This window comes from Podarcis raffonei, chromosome 16 (genome assembly GCF_027172205.1).
Source record: "Podarcis raffonei isolate rPodRaf1 chromosome 16, rPodRaf1.pri, whole genome shotgun sequence".
NCBI classification, from domain to species: domain Eukaryota; kingdom Metazoa; phylum Chordata; class Lepidosauria; order Squamata; family Lacertidae; genus Podarcis; species Podarcis raffonei.
The window spans coordinates 40601744-40625578 of record NC_070617.1 but is presented as its reverse complement, the minus strand read 5'-3'; the positions used below and the strand labels follow the sequence as shown (position 1 = coordinate 40625578).

The 23835-nt window shown below is 46.3% G+C and overlaps 1 protein-coding gene and 2 non-coding genes across 3 annotated transcripts in view; 2 read left to right on the top strand and 1 right to left on the bottom strand.

The window, feature by feature from the left end:
• DHX37 (DEAH-box helicase 37) overlaps nt 1-18150 on the top strand; it is a 36099-nt gene extending 17949 nt beyond the window's left edge. The window contains exons 12-27 of the mRNA XM_053369926.1: nt 5-78; nt 1091-1235; nt 2118-2194; nt 2595-2827; nt 4333-4444; nt 5808-5914; nt 6278-6466; nt 8596-8720; nt 8816-8932; nt 10272-10444; nt 11430-11544; nt 12642-12779; nt 14069-14163; nt 14875-14948; nt 16103-16200; nt 17160-18150. Coding sequence (XP_053225901.1) covers nt 5-78; nt 1091-1235; nt 2118-2194; nt 2595-2827; nt 4333-4444; nt 5808-5914; nt 6278-6466; nt 8596-8720; nt 8816-8932; nt 10272-10444; nt 11430-11544; nt 12642-12779; nt 14069-14163; nt 14875-14948; nt 16103-16200; nt 17160-17242 — 1955 coding nt within the window. The 3' untranslated portion in view covers nt 17243-18150. The remainder of the gene's footprint in view (nt 1-4; nt 79-1090; nt 1236-2117; nt 2195-2594; nt 2828-4332; nt 4445-5807; nt 5915-6277; nt 6467-8595; nt 8721-8815; nt 8933-10271; nt 10445-11429; nt 11545-12641; nt 12780-14068; nt 14164-14874; nt 14949-16102; nt 16201-17159) is intronic.
• A 3870-nt stretch (nt 18151-22020) lies between these two features.
• On the bottom strand, nt 22021-22092 carry TRNAA-UGC (transfer RNA alanine (anticodon UGC)). The gene has a single exon. It is a non-coding gene; the product is annotated as a tRNA-Ala (tRNA).
• Nucleotides 22093-22556: 464 nt separating this feature from the next.
• On the top strand, nt 22557-22628 carry TRNAD-GUC (transfer RNA aspartic acid (anticodon GUC)). The gene has a single exon. It is a non-coding gene; the product is annotated as a tRNA-Asp (tRNA).
• Nucleotides 22629-23835: the final 1207 nt, after the last annotated feature.

Genomic DNA, 23835 nt, shown 5'->3' with positions numbered 1-23835 from the left:
CCAGGCGGTGGTGAAGACAAGGAAGATTCGGTTGAAGAAATACGAAGATTTAAGAAATCCAAACGGAAAAAGAATGTGGTATGCTTTGATTGAGGGCTCCCAAGTGGAACCCTTGCATTTGGCACCAAATTTAAAAGGCACTGAGGAGCAGTTCAATGCTCCTTTGCAGCCATCTCTTTCGCTGCTCCACACCTGGTGTGTGTGTGTGTGTGTGCGCATGTGTGTGCGCATGTGCGCGCGCACACACACACACACACACTGGGAAAACTGTATTGGAAGCCAAAATAGGGACAGATTCCTCGCCACTTCCCTGCATCACAATAGGGTCCCCCAGATGAGCAGCCTTTTGATCCAGACACATGAAAATGCTCCTTATTTCCAGTACATTTCCCTCCTCCTCCCCAGTCCCAGACACTTATTGGGGTCCCAGGTTCTCAGGGCTGGTCAGATGCAGGTCAGCACTCAAGAAGAAGGCGCAAGCAGAAAAGGTAGCTCTTCATTGAAGAAAGCAATACACAAGGACTGGCCACTGTGAAACAGATGCCAGGACTGAAGCTCTTCACCCTCTGCTTACCTCTTAAGTCTTCCCCCCGGCTCCTGGGATGTCGGTGCAGCATCTGTCCCTCCTCTGCTTCATCAGCAGAGTCTTCGCTGCTTTCTACACCTCTTGCTGTTGCCTTTTCAGCATCCAACATTCCTCCCCTCCTTCCCCCTCTGACCTGTCCTCAGTGTCCCACCACAACTCTGGCTCTGAACCTTCCTCCTCAGGCTTCCCTCGGGTTCCCCGGCTGCTGCCGCCCACCCCTCCTCTTCATCCAGCCAGTCTCTGACACAAATCCACCTCCCATCCCACTTGGACCCTCCAAGGGTCTTCCAGCTCTAACTCTCCAAGCTCCACATTCCTCCTCAGGATCCGAACATCCCCTCCATGACACCTCCATGGGCCTCATGTCAACCACAGGGGACCAGGGGACCATGGCTGTTTTGCAATAGTGTTTCAGAAACCACTGCCTCTCTGTGCCTGTATGTGCTCTGAATTTCAGCCTTCAAAAGCCATGATCCCTTTGTGCATTTCTCCTGATCCTTTCAGGTGCTGCCCAAAATAGATCTGGATAACTATTCTGTTATGCCAGTAGATGAAGGAGATGAAGACAGAGATGCAGGAGTTGAAGAAGATGCTGACGCTGCTTGCTCAGATCTTGACCTGGAATATGGAGATGATGGGCTGGAAGAAGGTTTGCCTCTTGGAAAATATGCTAAGGCAGTGTTGGTTCAGTTTCTGCGGGGCCCGTGGGCAAGACTTCCTCAGTGAGCCTTCCTTGCTCCTGTCATCATCTGCTGCCCCACTCCTCCTCGTGCATTTCCCCACCCTGCCACTAGCTTGCCAGGCAGAAAGTCAGTGAGCAAGCAGGCACTGGCATTTTCTGCTCCTCCTCCTCCTCCCCGACGCAGTTGCTCAGGCCAGAGGAAGAGGCTGGTGAGGAAGCGAGTGGGTTGCAGTGATGAAGAACAGGTGCAGGGTTAGGGGGGGTCCCTTGCCAGAGACGTCCCTCGCTGGCAAGATGCCCAAATATACCAACCCCTGAGGCTGGCTTGTGTTTATACATGTTGGGACCAGACTTTATCATTGAGCTGTCATGGCGCATAGAATCATAGAATGAGAGTTGGAAGGGACTGGGAGGGTCATCTAGTTCCAACCACCTGCAGTGCAGGAATCTTTTGCCCAACATGGGGCTCAGTTAAGACTCTCATGCTCTGCCGATGTGCCCTAATTTATCCTGCTCTGTTCTGTTTGTTGCATTTTCTCTCTCACTCCAAATAAATCACACCATTTTTGCAAAATTTCTCCAGGGTTCCCTGTGAAGAGGAACTGACAGTTAATCCACTCTGGGAATTGTAGTTCTGTGAAAGGAATAGGGGCCTCCTAACAGCTCTCAACACTTTGCAAACTACAGTTCCCAGGATTCTTTGAGGAAGCAAGGACTGTTCCAAGCGTTATGATACTGCTTTAAATGTAGAGTGCTGGTGGGGCTGTTGATTCAAATGGTGAAGTCAGTTGGACAGCCAGCAGACTGTTGCTTATTACTATTGTGTGTGTTTTTTAATTTTGTGTACAGGTGAGAACCCAGATTCCTCCCTCCCACTTTATGTTCTTCCACTTTACTCCTTGCTGGCACCAGAAAAGCAAGCCAAGGTAATGATTCATTTCCCTGGCTCCTCAGAAAATGTACCCATGAGCTCATTCTCCCAGTATGGATCCTTTATAAAACATCCGTAAACCCATACGCAAGAGAATGGTTTGGGCAGGTTTGCAGAAGCCCAAAAAACACCTGAGAACCAGCCCAGTGAGGATCAAGCATGCTCAGTGGGCACAGAATGCTGAGTAATAGGAATTGGCAGAAAGCTGGCAGAGAGGGGAATAAAATAGAATATCCTGGAAGGAGGGCTTGGCTGGATAGAGCCCTGAGCACTGGATGCTGCATCACTTGGTTGTATGCCTCACTTGCAGAATTTATAGGTTGTGGGCATCAGTTTCCATATTCCTGGGTGATTTTTCTAGGATCTCCCCCCCCCCTTTTATTTCTGTACTCCAGGTTTTTAGGCCCCATCCTCCTGGGACCAGGCTCTGTGTTGTAGCAACCAACGTGGCTGAAACATCCCTGACCATCCCGGGCATCAAGTACGTGGTCGACTGTGGGAAGGTCAAGAAACGCTTCTACGACAAAGTCACTGGAGTCTCATCTTTCAGAGTCACCTGGACGTCTCAGGCATCTGCCAACCAGCGGGCCGGCCGAGCTGGGCGCACAGAGCCTGGCCACTGTTACAGGTCAGCTGACTTCCCTTCTCTGTAGGAACACAAGAAGCTGCCTTCTGCTGAGTCAAACCGCTGGGCCCTCAAGATCAATATTGTCTGCACTGACTGGCAGTGGCAACGCTAATCATTGACTGTAACGACAATATTTGATTTGACTGGCAGTGGCTTTCCAAGGTTTCAGCCAGGAGCTGTTTGCTAAATGCAAGTTCTTTTGGATTCAGTGGCAGTAGCACAAGTGGAGAGAAGTTCCTCACTTTTATTAAGTAGCAGGCTTGGATGCAGAATAAAAAGCAGCGAAACAGTCTTTAAGTAGAATAATATAGCATATGCAAGTTAAAATACTTCCCCATTCAGCTATCAGGGGATGATAAGGGGGAGACTCCAGCAGCACAGTACACAGCACCCAACAAGATCAAAGCTTGAAGATCAGACCCCACCAGGGAGATTTATACCCCTTAGATCAGGCACAGGCAAACACAGCCCTCCAGTTGTTTTGGGACTACAACTCCCATCATCCCTGACCACTGGTTCTGTTAGCTAGGGATGATGGGAGTTGTAGTCCCAAAACAACTGGAGGGCCGAGTTTGCCTGTGCCTGCCTTAGTTCCAGAGTGGCCAAGTGCTGGCTGCCTAATATCTAAATTCCTTCCAAATATACAGGGCCAGGGTTGTTTGTTGATACTGCAGCTGCACCATTGCTGACAGGCACTCAAGCTTCAGCTACAAGTGGATCTTTCCACATCCCAGAAGCACAAGCAGCAAATCAAGAGCATAAAGCAAAGCAAAAACCCTTGAATAATATAAGCATGGGGGAATAATTGTACGAACCAATTAACCTGTCTCCCCAGAATACTAAATTCTTCAGCATTAGGTTTCCTCTACAGGAGCCCTTCTCAGCCCTGTCTAGAGATCCCAAGGATCGAACCTGGGACCTTCTGCACTCAAAGCAGATGCTCTACCACTGGGCTATGGCCCTTTCCCAAAGTAAAAGGGCTGCAATTTCAGTGGGCAATGCAGAAGCTCCCAGGTCCAGTCCCCGGTGGCTGCCAATGACTCCTTACCAGAAACCCCAGAGAGCCTCTGCCAGTCCGTGTGGACAGTCGTGAGCTAGGGGGACCCATTGGTCTGCCTCAGTAGAAGGTCGTTTTCTATCTCCCTGTGTAAAAGAGCCCCCAACTGTTTACATTCTAGCAGGACATTATTTTAAAAAATTGCATCTTTAAGAACCAATACCAGTGTTTGCTTGATTTCCTTTTCCTGCCTTATCCTATTTTTCTTTTATGTTGTGTGATCCTAAAACCGCTGGTCCATCTATCTCAATATTGTTTACACTGACTGGCCGGCGCTCTCCTGGGTTTCAGACAGCTAGAATGCAGCACCCCTGCACAATCCAGGAGGCTCACATCTCTAGCTGGTCTCAACAGTTGGGAGCAAAAGCTGTGTAGTAGTATATTTCTGAAGCCTTCTAGGCAGCTGCTAATCCCCCTGCCCCCGTCTTCCTCTCTTGTTTTGTTCTAGGCTTTACTCTTCGGCTGTCTTCAGTGACTTTGAGAAGTTCACTTCTCCTGAGATTACCAGGCGACCTGTTGAAGATTTAATCCTGCAAATGAAAGCGCTAAACATTGACAAGGTGGGAGTCAATTTATGGCAGCCTTCCTTCTGCAACATGGATTATGTCATTCCCGTCTAAGTTGGCCATGCTGCCTGGGTTTGATGGGAGTTGTAGTTCAAAACCGGAGGGCGCCGCATGGTGGGGAAGGGCTTCGAACTGGATGGGACACCAACATAGGAAGCTGCCTTATACTGAATCAGGCCACTGATTGCTCCATCTATCCCAGGGTTGCCAACACTGACTAGCAGCTTTTCTCTTGGGTTTCAGGCATGGTTCTCTCCCACCCTGCCTGGAGATGCCGCTGGGGGCTGAACTTGGGGTCTCCTGCATGCAAGGCAGATGCTCTGCCTCGGAGCTACAGCCCTTCCCCACCAATCACCCGGCTCCTTTTTGAAAAATAGAGTGCAGGTGTGGGGAGCGTTAACCCTTTGGTCCCACTATGGGAGCTTTCCCACCATGCAAATTGCAGGTGCAAGGATCAAGTCAAAGGGTTAAATTAGCCTATCGTCACCAGTGGTCAGGGAGGAAGTAGACCCCCACAGATTTATGTTCGATTGTGACTCTGTGTGGGCCATCATTCTGAAACCTAGAAACTGCCTCGGAGACAAAGCCTATTTAATGATTTTGTGTGTATATAATATTTAATTTTCTTTTTGTTAGAAAAAAAGAAAGCTAACTTTTGAAAGATTGCTATTCTAATTAGTACAAGAAAAAGGTTTAAATCTGGACTCCCTCGGCAGGTGGTGGCCTCTCCTTCCTGGGAGGTCTTTAAGCAGAGCTTGGGTGGCCCTGCATTTCAGGGGCTTGGCCCAGTTAACCCTGGGGTTCCTTCCAACTCTATGATTCTGTAATTCCACAATTCTGTGATTCTGCTGAAACCCCCATGTAATATTGGCCCACCCTCTAAAATAAGTTGGTCAGCAGCCTGCCCCCCCCCCCCCGCTCTTTGGTGAATTGCAGCACTGCTGAAGTTGGAAGGTGGCTTGCAGACAGATGGGGATGGGCAATTGTTTATTAATAGCAGCAAATCCCCCCTCCCCTTTTGAATTATGCTGCTGGGAAGAAGAAATCTGTAGTGAGGTTAAGGTAGGAGTTTGTTGGGGTGGGGGAAGAACCAGGAGTGGATTTTTGTGTCGCAGGAGCTTATGCTACGTTCTGGTACTAAAACCAAATTTCTGCACTGGGCATGCATGTGCACTGAGGCACCCCAATTCTTAACCAGTGTTCTGCACCTGGGTGTGGTCAGTGGATCTCTGGGTTCTAGTGGTGGTGGTGATGTGAGTAGACCCCACAAGCCTGAAGTTATTCCATGCCCATCTTACTCAGTTCTTGGGCATCTCACCTGTTCATGCCGGATGTGTTGTCATCTTTGTGTTTGCAGGTGGTCAATTTTCCCTTTCCTACACCCCCGCCGCTGGAAGCGCTAGTTGCTGCTGAGGAGCTGTTGATAGCCCTTGGAGCCTTGCAGGAACCCTCCAAATCTGGAAGGTAGACTTTTTACTGATTGTTGCTGTCTTTGTTGCTTTTTTGAAAAACCAAGTTGAACGATGCCGGTTGGTGGATTGTGCTTTCTCTCTTTTCTCCCACTGTGCAGAGCCATCCCTCCCATTGGATAGAGTGGGATGGCCATCTTGCACACTTCTTTTGAGCTGCCATGAAAGAGCAGGAAAATTATGTTTTTGTTTTACAACTGCATAAATCATACCATTGCCTGAGGCCATCAAAGCAGTGAACAACATGATAAAGGAAATAAATAGCACACCAAAAATACAAATTCTAAAAGCAACATTTGGAGGGCACTAAGTCAAGAGAGGCCTGGTCTAGGAATTGACTCCTGTTCCCTTCTTCCAGGCTGAAAAAGTTGCAAGAAGCAAAGCTGACCTGCCCCATCAGCCCCCTGGGGGCCACAATGGCAGCCTTTCCTGTGGCTCCCCGTTACGCAAAGATGCTTGCTTTGAGCAAACAGCAGGACTGCCTCCCATATGTCATCACCTTAGTGTCAGCCCTGACGGTTCGGGAACTCTTTGAAGAGTTTAACAGGTGAGCGTTCCCCCAACAGAAGTGCTGGGCGTTGGCTCCATGTCTGTGTCTGCTGTTTGCTGCCCTGGACTCCTTTGGGAAGAATGGTGGGGTGGAAGGAAACAAACAAACAAACAAACTTGCCACTCTCTGAACTGGTGGCCCAAAGGAATGATCCCCTTTGGTGTGGTCCCGTTGGTGGTAGTTCATTGGCAGTAAATAATTGCACCTCTGAAAGTTGTTGCAATTCCTCTCACTGTGCTGCTGAGGACACACAGCCCATGGTCATGAATAATGGTAGCCTCCAGCTGAGCACATAAGTTGTACATAAGTTGCTTCTGTTTTTTTAGTACAAGTCACAAATTTAATAAAACAAGTATATGTGGTAGAGATTCAGCAGTGTCCTGCACTGCAATCCTGTGAGTGTCTACTCATAAATTTGGAAAGATGTATCAGTCTATTTCTGTTCAGTGTCAGTTCTGCATGCACCCAAGCATAGTTCTGTCCTTTTGTTGCAGCTTTTAAAAAGCATGCAGGAAAAACTTGCATTTAAATTGTACACAGGTTCCTTAAAGTGCACACTTTGTATGCATTCTTTCCATAAAGTAATGCATTTTGTGGGCTTCGTCATTGCACTTCCCCCTAAAATATGTATTTCCGATAAAATACTGATTTTTGGATGCATTTTTTGAACCCTAAACTAATTTTTTTGCATCGCAAAATTTGGAGAAATACTGATCTGATTGATAGCTGTGCTCCAATCCACTTATAAGTCTGGGGCAATTGAATTGGTGAGTTTGTGTCTACCAGATTTGCCCTCCATCCTTATTTGAAACCAGGCGCTTATTCCCAGGAAAGAATGTATAGGATTGCAACCTTAGAAAGTATGTGCACAGCCAGCACTCATGTAAGTTCATATACACCCTGCCCAGAGGCTTGGGATCTTCTGCTTGAGTTATGCCACGCTCTTGTTATGGATGTGTGTTAACCCTTGACCTTATGCCCACAAGAAGCTCTCTCACAAAGAAATGAAGAACGCTTGGTTTATTATATAAAACAGGAGTAGCAGAATATATATAAAAATGCTGCTTTAGGCAGCGGAGTTGCAGCCTAAACAGGTAGTAGAAGACATACATACCTTAAAGAGTAAAAGATTCCAGGACTGGATACCTTTTTATTAGTATTTAAACAACTATTATAGCAAGATGAAAACACAAGCAGGATTTGAAATATGAGCATCAGCATTAATTATTAAGATAAATACAGTAGATTAAAATGGATGCATTGAATAGTATATGTGAAACATGCAGCATCTAAGGGTAAATATTGCAACCATGGAAGGGAGGGTGGGAAGTTCACAGATAAAGTAATATAGGGCCCTTTTTGTTTTGTTTGGGATTTTTTGTGTGAAAAATCAATAAATAAGATTTACCAAAAATAAGAATAATAAAGAGTAAAAGATTCCCAAACTATTCTAAGAAGCCTACAGATGGAGGACAGTTTTGTCATAAACCCACACTAGAAAGGGGGGGGGGGGTTACCTGTCCTTAAGGCGAAGCAGACAGGTGCTGAGTCCTGGGAGCGCTGGGCAAGTTCTGTCCTGTTGGAGGCGTGAGAGCTGACTAACTTTGAATCGTTTTGCCAGGCATGCCAGTGGAAAGGGCAGGGGCTGTGGACTGAGGGATCCCTACAATTTCCATAATGCCTTTCAGACTACGTAGTAAGAAATGGTTAAAACTGGCCATTGTGTTTGTTTAACCAAAGGCTGAAAGACAGGGCCATTTTCTGAACCTGGGCATCCCTGCTACCTGCCCTCCAATCACACAACCATTGAGGAGTATCCTGTACTTGAAAATAAATTTGTATGTGTTAACCTTTAAGTCAGATGTGTGAACTCAGGGTATTCCTGAATGCTTTTCAGCAAGTAGCTGGAATCAGGCTTGATTCATGGTTACTGGAGTTCATCAGAGAGTGTCTCATGTCATATGAGAGTCCTGTCCATCTTATATTTATGCCACGATCTACTGAGATAAACCATGTCATAAGTTCAGGTTCACACACACCTCCTCGCAATGGGAAGTGAGTTTTCTGAAATGGCCTTTGCTGAGGGATCCCGGTGCATGCTGGGTTGTGCCTTACATTTGCTGCAGGCCTGCCACTAGCGAGGAAGAGCAGGAGACGCTCAGGGGGAAAAGGGCGCGTGTGGTGCAGATGCAGCGGATCTGGGCTGGACAAGGGCCCTCTCAGAAACTGGGAGACCTCATGGTAATGCTAGGTACGCTCTTCTGCTCTCCCTTTATCTTTCCGTATTTTTTAATTGTGCGTTGGTTTTGGCTGAATTCCTCCCACGACGCTGCCCTTCTCTTCCAGGAGCTGTGGGCGCCTGTGAGTATGCTGGGTGCACGCCTAAGTTCTGTGAGGCAAACGGCCTACGCTACAAAGCCATGGTGGAAATCAGGCGCTTGCGTGGGCAGCTGACAACTGCAGGTAAATACCCCGGGAGCCAGCTCTTGTTTTCTGCCTCTACGGAATAAGCCACATTTGTCCTTGGTTGGGGGGACGCCAAGGAATCAGCTCTGTTCTTCCTTCCTTCCTTTTTCCTTTTCTTAACATTTAATAATTTTTATTATGCTGTTTTACAATAAAAAACATGCATGAAAACACAGGATTTTGGGGTGTCCCGTTCTTGAAAGGCCTTCCACTTATGCAGTGGAACTTCCCTTCTCCATGTCTCCTTCCTGTTTCCCCGCGTCTGCTATGGAGGGTTGGGGAAAAGCCCAGAAGAGATTCCGTGGGCACTCTGGTGTAACAGAGGCAGGGAAGGTCCATTGTGCAAATAGGAAGAGTTTGTGGGGTAGAACCTTTTTTTTCTTTCTCCCTAATATAACACTGCATATATCTTAAGCATGATAAGTACAGTCGTACTTTGGATCCCGTACACCGTGTGACTCAAACGTTTTGGCTCCCGAACGCCGTAAACACGGAAGTGAGTGTTCCGGTTTGCAAACATTTTTTGGAAGTCAAACGTCTTCCGTGGCTTCCAGTTGAGTGCAGAAAGCTGTTGGGGCCTAATGTCCAGAAAAATACTTCTTGAAATGTTGCTTTCCTTTCACTCATTTCCCTTGCATTCCTTGTTTGCGATGTTCAAACTGAGCCAAAGTGTTTTGTGACACCTTAAAAAGACTCACTAATTGATTGTGACACTTATTTACTCCACATGTGCCCATCCAATTGTCAGAATAGTCACCACTGCAGGTGCCACGTAATAACTTTCCCGCATTTGTAATAATTTGATCATGTGGCAGCCCCTTCACTTTGCAACTCCCTGCCTATTGAGACCAGGCAGGTGCCTTCATTGTATTATTTTCAGCACCTGCTTAAAACATTCTTGTTTAGACAAGCCTTCCCAGATGCTTAGAAAGTTGAGGTAATTTTAATCTGTTTTAGTATTTATACTTTAGGATGTTTTAAAGTATGGTTGTGTTTTTTTATTTTTATTTTACTGTTTTATCTCTTGTAAATCTCTTTGAGTGTTTTTTAAATAATTCAGCAGTGTATACATTTTATGAAGTAAATATATTTTCCTCATGGGATATCTCCTCCCCTGAGAGCCTCGCCCAAATTTGAAAACAGGTCTTGCTTCAGTGCTGGGTTGCTGCATAAGCTGTTGTGAACTAATGTTGCTTTTCCTTCAGTTGTCCTTTGCTTTTGCCCATTTGTTATTTTTCTGAGTTTTGTACAGAGGCAGCTCCTCAGTCACAACCTAGGCCACGTTAACTTAGCCTGGCCTCCTGATTTTTGACCTGTTTCTTCCCTTTGCTGCAAGTGAATTCAGTCTGCTCGGAGACCGGCTTCTTTGTCGATCCCAAAATGAAGCCCCCATCAGAAGCGCAGGTGACTTTCCTGAGGCAGATAGTCTTGGCCGGCCTGGGAGACCACGTTGCCCGGAAGATCCAAGCTGAGGAGCTCCTGGATGAGAAGTGGAAAAATGGTTACAAAGTGCGTGCAGCTCAGTTTATTCCCTTTGGATCATTTATGGCAAGAATTGGGAACCCTTTTTGGTCTGAGGGCCACAGGCCAGTGGTGGTCAGTGGTCAGTTCTTCTCCTGACCAAGCACCTCAGACTGTGTCTGTCTTGGTGGCTTTCCTCTGATGGGAAGTTCTTTTTATTATTGGTCTGCTTTTACTATTGTCTTCAACCATATCTTAGTAATTTTGGGTGGACTGCCTTTTTCATTAATCACTGGTCTCCTGGTAATTTATTTGTGAGGAGTGTTTTGTAACCGTATTTCTTTTAAAATGACTTGAAAGAGTTTAATCTCAAAGCTGCCCTGTAGGTATTTTACATATGTTACTTATGTAATTTAAGGATTTCAGAGTGCTGCCGGCGGGGCGGGGCGGGTTGATGTGGCAGGTGATAGCAAAAGTTAACCCCCCTGCTGTTCTGTTGGGTTGGACTAGATGACCCCTGGGTTCCTCCCAGCTGTACAGTTCTGCGATTGCTGAGCTCCACACTTGTCCCTGTCAGAGGGTAGAGCACTTTGTGCCCCTTAAGGCGCCCCATAACTGTTGGTGGCGTAAGAGTCAACAGCTAATCCAGTCAGCTTTGCATGTTGAATTGGCAAGGGATTGTGTGTGCGCTCTGCCTGACCAGATCTACTTTTGTGGCTTTTTTGCTAAAGCCCAAAGGTCTGCCCCTTTAGAACCAAGTACAAAATAGTGCTTGATTTGACAAGAGGCGAGGGCCAAACAGCGACTCGTGCAAAGATGCAACCAGAGAAGCTGTGCTGTTGCATTGGCCACAGGCGCTTGATCTGCCAGTGTCCGGGCAGAAGAACAAAACGTCTTTTGTTCCATTAATGGACCTTGTGCCTTCCTGCTTTTGGAACCTTCCTGGTCTCTAAAGTATTGAGTTTGTTTTTATTTGTTTTGGTTTCTTCCTTCTCCACACACTGCTGTCTCTTGCTGCACCTCGCCAACCCAGACTCCTCTTCTGGACGATCCAGTCTTCATCCACCCCAATTCCGTCCTCTTCAAGCAGCTCCCTGAGTTTGTGGTGTATCAGGAGATTGTCGAAACCACCAAAATGTACATGAAAGGTGAAATCAGCTCCTTTCCCCTTGCTCTCCTCTTGAGAATAATCCTAAAGAATCAACCCAAAGACTCCTTTATCCCAGCACCCTGTTTGCCTCAGTGTCCAGCCAGATGCCTCTGCCAGAAAGCTCCCTGCTGTTAACTGCCTGGCAACTTGTTCTGGAGATAGACTGCCTCTGAAACGGAGGTTTTATTTACCTATCATGGCTCAATAGTCATTGATAGGTTCCTCCTCCTCCTCCCGGAGTTGCTCTAATGCAGCTGTGGGAAGCCTCTGGCCCTCCAGATGTCACTAAACTACAGTTCCCATCATCCCTGGCCATTGGCCATGCTTCCTGGTGCCTATGGGAGTTGTAGTTTAAGCAACATCTGGAGGGCCAAAGGATTCCCATCACCTTACTTGTGTGTCACATAGCATGCCTACAGAAATGAGCAGTTTAGGGTGGGCTGTGAGATCTTTGCAGTGGCTTAAATGCACTGACGATTATTTTTCCTTTTAAAGTTGAGATTGTATGAAGTACAACTTAGTGGCTTTTATGCAGTGTCCCTACAGACTCTTAGAGGAGCCTTGGAAGTTTTACCATAGGCTCTTCAATAAGAGAGATCAGTGGGAGCAGACAAGTGGCACACAAGAATGGACACTTGGCGCTTGCCAGTAGTCCCAGCACATAGCTGTGAGAGAGTGCTCACAGGCCTGGACTCAGCACTTTACAGCTTTAGGCAACAGCCAGGGACCTTAATGGGGCCTACTGCATTTTATTATTGTGTTTCTCTAACAGCAAGGTTTTAAACTGTATTTTAAATTGTGGTAACCTGCCCTGGGACCTTAGGATATTACCTTAGGGCAGGTAATAAATGGGATAGGGGCTAAGCAATAATAATGTGGGGAGCCCTACACCAGATACTGCCATTTTAAATTTCCCACAATGCCCTGGGGTGTTTGGCGTTTCTCCAGGGCATTGTGGGAAACCTTAACAGCAGCTTCCTGGACCACCTACCATTGTTGCCAGGTAAACCTGCAGCACTTAAAAAGGCAGTTCAGTAAAAGCCACTCACGGCTCCCCAGAACCGTCTTTAACTGGTCACTTTTGCTCTCCTTAAGGTGTCTCAGCCATTGAACCAGAATGGATCCCGCTCCTTTTGCCTCCATACTGCCACTTCGAAAAACCTCTGGAAAGCCCTCCTCCTTTTTACTGCCCTGAAACGGGAAGGGTTCGATGCCACAGACCAAGTGTCTTCTGTAAGTTTCTCAAGAGCAGCTTGGCTTTGATGGGAAGGGGATTAGGAGAATACTGTCGTCATGGCAACCGCAATATCACAAGCTTTTGCATTCTCCAGGAGTCTTTGGGGTTGCAGCCAGTGTTAATCCTACTCAGAGGAAACCTACTGAAAATAATGGACATGGCATAACTTAGGTTCGGTATTTCAGTGTATCTACTCTTGAGTAAAACAATCCTTTCTCAGGGTAGGTCAGGGATAGCCAATGTGCTGCTCCAGCTCCCATCGGCCGCATCCAGCATTGACAGGGGCTAAGGATGATGGGGGTTGGAGTCCAACAGCATCTGGAGGGCGCCAGGTCAAAAAAGGCAGGTCTAGGAAATGGCTCACATTCCCATCAGGGTTTCTTAATATGAAAGCCCCAGAGTCTACATCATGTCACAGTCTTCAGGCATAAGGGGGTGGGGAGCAGGGATAGGATAGCAGACATTCAGGGGGGACTTGTGTAAGGATCGGGTTGGGAACAAGAAGCAAAATAATACCTGAGCCCCCATCTGTGAAAACACAGAACTGGCTGGCACTCACCAGGTTTATTGCTGTTGCACAAAAAGCACCTGTGCTACAAAGGTTTTGCTAACAATATACACTTGAAATAGAAGTTCTGCTATGAGGATTCCCACTTAGGTATTTCTAGCTGCCATTCATGTCCTTCAAACCTCACCCATGTGTAGGAGGGGATGAGTGCCAGGGCTGGCCCACCCAGGAGGCAGCAGCCTCAAACAGCAAGCTCCACAGGGGCAGCAGGTCCAGCTTCCAAGGAAGGCATCTCCCGCTGCTGCAGCCACCACAGGGGCAGCAAGAGCTGCAGTGTGCTGCTTGGAGGCCGGAGCTGCCTCTGCCTCGGCAGCCCCACCCCCTGCTTCCTCTAGAACAGCCTCTCAGCAAATAGCAGGCGCTGCTGGTCTCCCCCCTTTCTCCTCACCTGCCTAGCATGATTCAAAGCAGGGTCCTTCCCTGCAGGGCTCTTTGATTCCCACTTCAGCCATCAGGTAAGGTTGCTCCCCTTGTAAATCTTCACTCTGCCCTTGTTTCCTGGCAGTGGTGCAAGGGGGGCATTTTGTGGTTTTCCTTAGGTGCCAAATGTCTTAGGCTGGCCCTGCACACAAACAAGAGCCAGCTTGCCATCTGGAGACTTCACCGCCCTTCTCCTTCTCCTTCCCTCCTGCCTACTCAGCCTTCTGCTGAGAGAAGCAAAAGGAAGAGGATGAGTGTGGATTAGTGCCTTAACAAAGTCTTGTAACCTCTCTGCAGATCGGGTAGGCTGGCAGCTTCCTGCTGTAGAAGTGGATTACCCAGAAGGCCTTGAGTGCTACAAATATTTCACCAAGTTCTTATTGGAAGGGAAGGTAAGAACATTTTTCTCCACCTAATTCCTTGTGTTTATATATCTATGTATATTACAGTATTTTCATTGCTGTTGTTAGGATTCTTAATGTATAGATTTTGTTAGTTAAACAACTCCTTGCTTGGAGTACACCTTTAGCTGAAATGTATTCAGACTGAGACTTGGCATAAAATAAGAAAACTTATGTTTATTAAAGGAAGTACATTACTGATAGGAAGCAATTCTATAGTCCTGGCTAGGTTTCTCCAACTAGGTTGGAGGCCATGCTTGCCTCTTTGCTCTCAGAAGACAGATCCAAGATGACCTCCCACCTCCCAGAGTGAGAGGAAGAGCAAGTGCAGGAACTTGTAAGCAGGATGCAACCTAAGACCATCAGTATAAACATCAAAGAGATCATGAGAAGTCAGCATAGTGATGAAGGTATAGGGGTAGTTTGGGGAGCTGGAGATCCCTGCCTCTGTCTGTCTTAACCCACACAATCCCCTCTGGGTGCTGAGTTGCACCTAAATGTCCAACGAGGATTTTGCAAGACATCCTGCGAATTATATTGAAAGGTGGGCTGTGAGTACCTGAAATGAAACAATGAATTCTAATGCCCATTTTCAACAAGCAAATTAACCAGAGCCTCAGTGTTTTACAGCTCATTGCCTTAAGGTTCCTTGAAACGCATGGTGGCTCTAAAATTGAATATAAAGCTTGTTCCTTCTTTTAGGTTGTTAAAAAACTGGCTGCTTACAGCTGCTGCTTGTTGTCCAGTCCAGTGACAATGCTGAAAACGTGGTCCAAGTAAGTTGTTGTTTTCTGTACTGCTTTATATTTTTCAGGAAAAAACCACCTCATTAAAGCATTCAATAAAACAATCCAGAATAAAGCATTATTGAAGAAAGTCAAATAAAAAGTATACATTCAAAGCAACATAATTAACACAGGACTTGGTTTGCCGCAAGGGGAAAAGGAAGCCGGTGTTTCTACCACAGCGAACCAGCTGCTGTTTTTGGGTGTCAGAAAAGTTTATTTAACTGCAGCCCATGTTTTGTTAGCCCAAAAATCGAAAGTGAGCAAGGTCCCAGCTAAAGAGGATTGGCAACTTAGGTTGACGGAATATGCAGGACTTGGAGACTTAACATATAGAATAAGAGAGCAAGAAGAACACATATGTAAAGAAGAGTGCTATACTATTGTTTGCTTTGCTGGGCCCGTTAGGCCACCCCAACCCCATCCCCCCGTGCAGGAACATGCTGGCTTAGCAGCCCCCAGCAGGACTGATTGCTGCTCTTTGCAGTGCGACTGCGTGGAGAGAGCGAAGGCGACACAGCATCTCCTTCCCTGCCCCCTCCCAACCAGACAGGATTTTAAAAACCCTAGTTAAACATTTCCCACCCCAGTCGATTTGGGGCTGGATCTGCGTAAGGAATTCCTGAAGTCAGCTCAGATGGGGGGGGGGAGTGAGGGGCGTACACAGCCATAGAAACTAACAAATTGCATTACCTGTTTATAGAACTCAGTATTTTTTGGTTTCTTAGAATAACTGAACAATGCTGGATACTTTCATATAGTCTTCAATGCATATCTTTGTCAGTTCACTATGCATTTGGACACCTCTTAAGATAATGCAATCTAATTTTGCATTATAGTTCCCAAGGTCAAGGTGCAGATTATCATCTGTTTGGCTACAGTTAGACATTATTTTGAATCAAGATAGCAGACTGGACCTTTCAGAACTTCACTGATTTAAACCGCACTGTTTTGGGGGGAAGGCAGGTTGCTCCTGGAGAAACAGGGCACATGAGGCTGAATCCAGATTTCTTCTGGGACCATATTTTATCTGAGCAGGGGGAGAGTTTTACTGAGAACTGAGCCATTTGAGTTCCTTCAGAATTTTGAGCGTACATTTAATCTATGTGCTGATTTTTGCCTGTCTGCTTTGGGAATCCCTGCAGGCTGCAACCAAGGACAGAGTCACTGCTGCAAGCTCTTGTCTCTGAAAATGTGGATAACAGGGATGCTTTACTTGCTGCCTGGAAGAAGAACCCAAAATGTAAGCTGTTCAGATGTACGAGGAGCACACATCATTATTCTTGTGGATCTATTTTAACTTTATTTTTGAGCCACATCAACCTTCTACCCAAACTGTGTGTGAGTGTGTGAGTGAGAGTTCTCCCTTGGAAGTATCCTGGGCCTCTAGCCCCAGGAATGTAGACCTGTGGTCCTGCAGATGTGCTGGAACTACATCTGCCCTCATGCCTGACCATTGGCCCATGGCGGCTAGGGCTTCTGGGAGTTGTAGGCCAACAGCAACTGGTTCCCCCTTTGCTGCTTGCAAACAAACAATCCAAAACTATTTCCTCCCAAATATTTCTGTGTCCACTGTTAGAATTTCTAAAGCAACTTTTAAGAATAGCTCGTGGAGGTAGGTCACCCACTGTACTCTGCTATGGTGTTTGGAGTCCGGGTGACGTCGCAGTAGCAATCAGTTACTTGTGGTTTTGAAGATGAGCACAGGAATTTGTTACCTGTCTGCCTGGAGCAGGCCTTCACAGTTTATATGCGATAGTAGGAATCATTGCTAGATATGCCACCATACTAGACGATGGGGGCAGAGACTTGGTGTTTGGCCCTGGCATGACCTAACTGTGACTATCCAGCCAGCAGCATTGTTATGTCTGCCGCACACCAGTTGGATTTTGCAGAGTACAGTACAATTTGCTCTGTGGCTTCAGGGTTTTTTTGATGGTTTATTTATAATATTTGTTAGCCCCCACTCCTTCCATCAGAACATTCCAAATTGGATTATAGAAGTGTGAAAAACAGAATAATCTGCACAACACTCGGACACATATGAAGCATCATCTGTTAGTTGCTTCAGATGTCATGTGAAGACTTACCTCTTTTTGCCCAGACTTCCCTTGACCCATAAGATTGCACTCTGTTTCTGAAATTCTGTTTTTTAAGTGTTCACTCTTTGATGGTTGCCCCCCTGCCCTTCTCTTTTTAAAGATTTGTTGTCAGAATATTGCCAGTGGATCCCGGAAGTTACACACCAACAGGTATCTAAAATCTGGCCACCCTTGCCAGCATGATCTTTCATGCAAGCTCCTACCATCCACCCTGTCCTGGAACCAGCGCCGGCTGCGAAAACACAAGGAAAACCGATGTCTGTATTTGAATGGAAAGAGAGAGTTCATGCTCAAGGAGCAGGAAGCAGGATGAGTTCCCTCCTAAGGAGCACCCCACCCGTGATCCATGCAGGCCCACTGCATTTTGGACTCCCACATGCAAAGGATTGGGGGTTGGATTGACTGTGAAGCTGTCATGGGTGGGTGTGTTTGTAACAGGAATTACCAACTTATGTTGGCTCATGGGCACATTTTGGAGGCAGTGCTACCCCCTCCAGTCACTTCTCTCCACACCACCTGCTTAGCTCTTGTCAAGTTGCCTTTCCCAGTCTTTCCCTGTCCCTTCAGGAAGCTAGTGGTCAGGGATGGTGGGAATCAGATATCCAGATGTTTCTGGACTTGTAACTCCCATCATCCTTGGCTGCTGGTCATCCTGGCTGGGGTGGATGGGAGTTTAGCATCCAGCAGCTTTATACCATAAACCACCCTGTGATCTTTGGATGAAGGATGGTATAGAAATTTAATATATAGCTACCACCATCCTGGGTAGCTCATTTGGTTAGAGGGTTGGTGGTGCTGATAATGCCAAGGTTTCAGGTTTGCTCCCCATATGGGACAGAGGCATATTCCTTCATTGCAGGGGGTTGGACTAGATGATCCTTAGGGTCCTTTCCAACTTCACAATTCTATGATTTCATGACTCATTTCTGGAAAACTGCTGAGCCACCATTACTGTGCCTTATTTCTGTTGAACCCACCGTCATGGGAGCTTCGTGTGTGTATGTGTTATATATATATATATATATTGCCCTGTGTTTGTAAAAAATAACAATTGTGTAATAGTGATATCAATGAATTTTTCTGGAGAGAAAGTCTGGCCTCATTATTGGTTTTTCTACTCCATTGTGTTTTGCCATCTCTGGACTCTGTCTCCTCTCTCTGTTTCCTGATGCTCAGGGCATCTTCCTTCTCCAACCTGGTGCCCTCCAGGTGTGGATACAGCTCCCATCAGCCCCTGCCAGCACAGCCAATGGTTAGGGGTTAGAGGAGTAATAATCCAAAACATATGGAGGGCACCAGGTTGGAAGGCGAGGCTAGTTCAGGCTGTGAGTGCTCATATAGCCAAAACGGCACCACCCCCATCCAAGAAAATAAGTTATGGGTAAGTGTGGGCAGGAGAGAACCCTGTGTGAAGGGTTGAGGGACAATGCTCAGACCATCCCAGTGAGGATTAAGCGTTCTTAGCTACAGAAAGCTAAGTGGCTGAAGTATTGGAACGGAAAAGCAGGTGGGGGGGGTGGAATGAAATGTCTGAAATACTGAGCAGGGCTTCAGCTCCATGTTACAACATTTTCTTGTAGGTTTCCCTATTTGCTCCTCTTGTTTCTGATTCTCAAGTCTGCAAGTGCTGTTCCTTACGTAGGCCAGAACAGCACACAAGAGGTAGCTGGAGCAGCCTGGAGAAGAGGAGGCGGTTCCCCTTCCCCAAAAAACCATGTTCTTAATTACCACAAAATGCTGAGAAGTGAAAGTGGGGAAAATAGAGAAACAGCTGAGAGAGAGACGGGGGTATTGTGGAGGAGGCTGTGGCTGGCTGGGACACTGAACAGCAGCTGTTCACACAGTTAAACAAAAATGCAGAAGTACAAGTCCTATCTCACTAAGAGGCAGTTCCTTTCAAATTAAAGGTGCAAAGTTGGGGCAGCAGCGAGGGGGGAGAAGTACTTACCTGGCTTTTATACATGCAGGTCCTGCTATCTTAACTCAATGCATTCTCGGGAAATTGTTTGTTAGGCAAATATTCATGAAATGAGTCAATGATTTCCATCAGTTCCTATGGGGAAATTTCTAATGTGTTCCTGACACTGGAGTTTTGACCCCCCAAATGATGAAACTTAGGGGAACCCTCTGAAACTTTTCAGAAGGCAAACAAGAAAGTAAAAAATGTTCTTATTTGTCTAATCTCCCACCATAACTTCTAGTGAAAGGGCTGCCATGGAGCAGCAAAACACAGGAAAGTAAGGCTTATTTAAGGTTGCTTCTTTACTATGCACAGGTCTGCCTGTTCAGCTGGTCTGGGCACTAGATCCTCGGCTTTGGATAAGTGAATTTTCATGTAACAAGCATTTGGCAGGCGGGACCAGCATGTAAAGATGATTCCATGCGTGCCTCCCTGGGGAGAGCATTCACAAAGGGGAGAGAGGAGGATGCTGAAAAGGCCTATTACGATGCCTTCCCCCAAAGCCTCCCCTGGACACAAGAAGGACTTGAGCCCAGGGGCCTTCTGCGTGAAAAGCAGATCCTCTGCTTCTGAAGTTCAACCTCTAGCAGGATGTCTCATGGTGCTTCTGCTGTTACACTTGTTTTATACATGCTGAGAGCCACTGGAACCACATTGTGGTGAAAACTATTTTATAAATAAAACACCACAGTCAGGAGAAAAAGAAGCTGGCAAATATGTGGAAACAGGCTTTCCAGATGCTGCAGGAGTACAGATCCCACCATCCCTGACCGTATGCCATCCTGGCTGGGGCATCTCCTGAGTTAAAAAAAATCCCAATCCCTGGATTCAGGGAGTGCTCACAGCAAAGACAAGTCTCTTACTCATGCTTGGGGTTTTGTGAACTTTTATGGTGCAACTGTTTGAAACCATTATTTCCTGTCTCCTCTTAAGTTTTCTGCTAAGAGAAACTAGGTAGTTACGGTATAGGTAAAGGACCCCTAGACAGTTAATTCCAGTCAAAGGCAACTATGGAGTATGGCGTTCATCTTGCTTTCAGGCCAAGGGAGCCGGCGTTTGTCTGCAGACAGCTTTCCAGGTCATGTGACCAGCAGGACTAAACCACTTCTGGAAACCAGAGTGCACGGAAACACCACTTACCTTCCCGTCACAGCAGTAACTATCTACTTGTGCTGGTGTGCTTTCGAACTCCTAGGTTGGCAGGAGCTGGGACAGAGCAATGGGCACTCGCCCTGTTGAGCTGATTCAAACCACCAACCTTGTGGTTGACAAGCTGTGGTCTAAACCGCGGAGCCACCCATGTGTCCTCTCTGTGCACCATACCTTTAAAGCACATAACTTCTCCAAAGAATCCTGGGAACTGTAGTTTCTTATGGGTGATAATAGCTCTATGAGGTTTAAACTACAGTTCCCATGATTCTTCTTGTTCTTAATTGATCAATTAATTGACCTGCACTTCACTCTGAGGTTCTAGGGCAGGTTAGAACATGAAAACATTTACTTTAAATGTATGGTGTATGTACAGTGTATATTCCACTATGCAGGGGAAAGATGGTCTTGAAAGCATTGAACAAAATACATATCAATATATCAATACTTTTTTAAAAAAATAAGATTGAGACCAATAGTGCGGAGTTGTATCTGCCCAAGTAGACCTTTGTGATTTGGGTAGAAGAATTTGACCACTTTTCTGCAGCATACAAACAATGAAGCAATACTATGCAAAGGTTCATTTTTCTTTTACTGTGCTCTTTAATAGTTGAGTATGCTAATGTTTAATTTCTCTGACAGCCCCCCATCCCTGAATCCTTTGGCACACCATCAACCTTGAAATGAAAATGTATGGTTCTCTGCAGGGTTGGGCAATCTCCAACTGGCCTCCTGCTCCCAATAATTAAGAAATGATTAAATCAAATGGAACTCGGGTTAGCTTTGCTCTTTAGGGGGTGCCACAAGCTTCTGCCTTGTTAGGCTCTGGTAAACCACCTCATTGTGGCAGCACACTGGGGAAAGATGCAGGTGGCATGCTGTCAGGAGCTGGGCAGATGAGGAGGAGTGGAGACCACCTCCCCAGCCTGACCCTTCAATGGAGGAGGAAGAGGAAGATAGTATAGATTTACAAAGGGGTTTGCGGGAGGTCACAGCTCAGAGGCAGATGAGGGGAAATGATGGGAGAGGCGGAGCAGGCAGCCGGAGCAGCAGTTGGCTGACACATTGTCACTAGAAAGCCTTCCAGACCCTTCATCTCCCAGAACCCGGCAAGCCTTCAAAGTAGGAGAGCAAAGAGCTCAAAGGCAGAGGGCAGAGAGGAGACACTGACCAATGAGGAAGTGGGAGAGAAGGGGGGTGGAGAGTCACTCGGGACAGCGCCATTATCCAAGAGGCTCTCTCTGTAAGGTCTGAAATAAAAAAGAACTGTAAGAAACTTTTCCTTGTCTTTATACTTTTCCGGCAACCAGCCAGAAGCCGCTGAAAGCACCTTGACACATGCTAGGATGTGCTCTGTGGCTTCCATGGATAAAACGTACACAAGCTGTAGAGAAATGTGTGGCAAAGCTAATAAAAATAAAAATACGTTTGATGCTGATTGGTTTATGTTTCTTTTTTTATGACTTGTCACCCAGAGCCCTTGCAAGTCGTGCATCTTGGCTTCATTATTTAAGTCTGCATGCTGCTGTTACTTCCTGCCTTAACACACTGTGGCTGTATTTTGTGCTACCTAGTGACCAACACCCATTATTTGCCAATAATAATAAAAGAATAAGAAAAGATTTAAATCTTTATAATGATGTGGGTGTTCTTAAGACCCTTTTGGGTTGCCTCAGACTGCATTTTAATTTCCCTGGTTTAGGGGATGGCATATTTGCAGCATTGCCAAAAGAAAAAACAAAATAACATGAGAGATAGTACTGATAGAAATTGAATCCACTGCGTGCAAAGAAAGGCAAAAGACCTATTCTATTTCATAAATTAAATGTAACAAATGGAAGGGAAAGAAAAGTGGAGATGCCGGGGATTGAACCCGGGGCCTCATACATGCAAAGCATGCGCTCTACCACTGAGCTACATCCCCGCGACTGGCGAAGGGGCCTCAGGAAGGGGGTCTGTTTCCCTCTTCCAAAAGGTTCCTCTTTATCTTTACTTTTTTCGTTTCTGGCATTTCAATCTGAATTAGAGGCCCGGACGCTTCATGCTACGTCCTTCTCTAACCTCGAAGGAGCAAGATGGAATCTGAAGCTGCAGAAGTCATGCACAGAAGCTCCAGTGCAGACGCAGCAACGGTTCCCTCCGCCTCCTTTTAATGCAATCGATGCCAATGCTTTTCGAACGGCTTCCTGTCTTTGCAGGGTTTGTTGTTTCATGTTACTTACAACCAACCAACCAACTGCATATGGACCGTATGCAGCTATATGCCACGTCGGGCTGCACTTCGGGGTAACTTTCTCTACTTTGCACAGCTGCCAAAAGAAAGAAAAAGACTTGGAAATATTCTTGCTTGTTTTATCAGCGATTTGTGAAAGCCTTTGTCTCGGTAGTTCCTCGTTAGTATAGTGGTAAGTATCCCCGCCTGTCACGCGGGAGACCGGGGTTCGATTCCCCGACGGGGAGGCTGCAGATCATTTTCCTCCCTTGCAACATGTTAAGGATTAGGGTGTTTCTCATCTTTCTCCTCCTCTCTAACCAAAAAGGCAGGCTGGCCATAAGTACCGGTAATATTACAGTATTATTATTATTGAGTCGTGCTTTTCTTCTAATTTTCCGTAGGAAGCATTGGCTTGCAAAATAGATTATAAATGCAGAAAAACTGAAAAAAAGGATTGCTTAATTTGCAAAAAAGATAAAAGTAGTAGATTATGGGGGCATGAAATCATAGTGTGTTGGGTTTGTTTTATTTTGTGTGTGCATTTTGTACTTAATCCTGGGGAATTTATCTGCAATTTCTTTCCACAGTTACTGTTACTTATTTGCCCCTGGCAAGACACTTCCGGTAATTTTAAATAATCTATAATTATTTGAGCTAGGGAAGGTGCTCATGCATCAGAAATTTTTCCTCTTGTACCGCAGCTCTGGATCTTGGTGCCAGCCCTCAGCCCTCAAATATATACTAACTGGAGCTATAAGGAAGATAATTGCTGCTAATTAACAGCTTTTAATTATTGTGCAAGTAATAAAAAAGGTTTCCTGCCCTGTGTGTTAATTTGCTTAGCATAACATCACTCATTTCCTCCTATTGTGAAAGTTCTGTGCTGCTTCTGGGATGAATATGATGGTGGTTAATTAAACTTATTATTTCCCATCTATTCTCCGAGAAGCTCAAGGTGGTGTACATGAGTCAATCCTGTGATGTGAGGGAGAGTGACAGCTCCAGGGTCACACGGTGAGCTTCATGGCCGAGTGCGGAAGATTCCCACCTGGCTCTGGGCCCAAGCCCCCAGGGGCACCTCCTCACCTGGCATAGGGGGGCATCAGACTGAGCATCGTCTGAGGTTGAATTCTTCGACACTTTGGACAAAGTGGAAATTGTAGCACTGTGGACCCTCTTTTGCCTTGAGACCCTGGCAAATGCCCAGCATGACCATCCTCTGGTGCCAGGCCTGTGAACAGTCACTGTCATAGAGTCATAGAATTGTAGAGTTGGAAGGGACCCCAAGGGTCATCTAGTCCAACCTTCTGCAATGCAGGAATCTCAGCTAAGAATCCAGGACAGCTGGTCATCCAACCTCTGCTTCAAAACCTCCAAGGAAGGAAAGTCTACAACCTCTCAAGGGCCTCCGTTCTACTGTCAAACAGCTCTTTCCTGAGGTTTAGTTGGAAT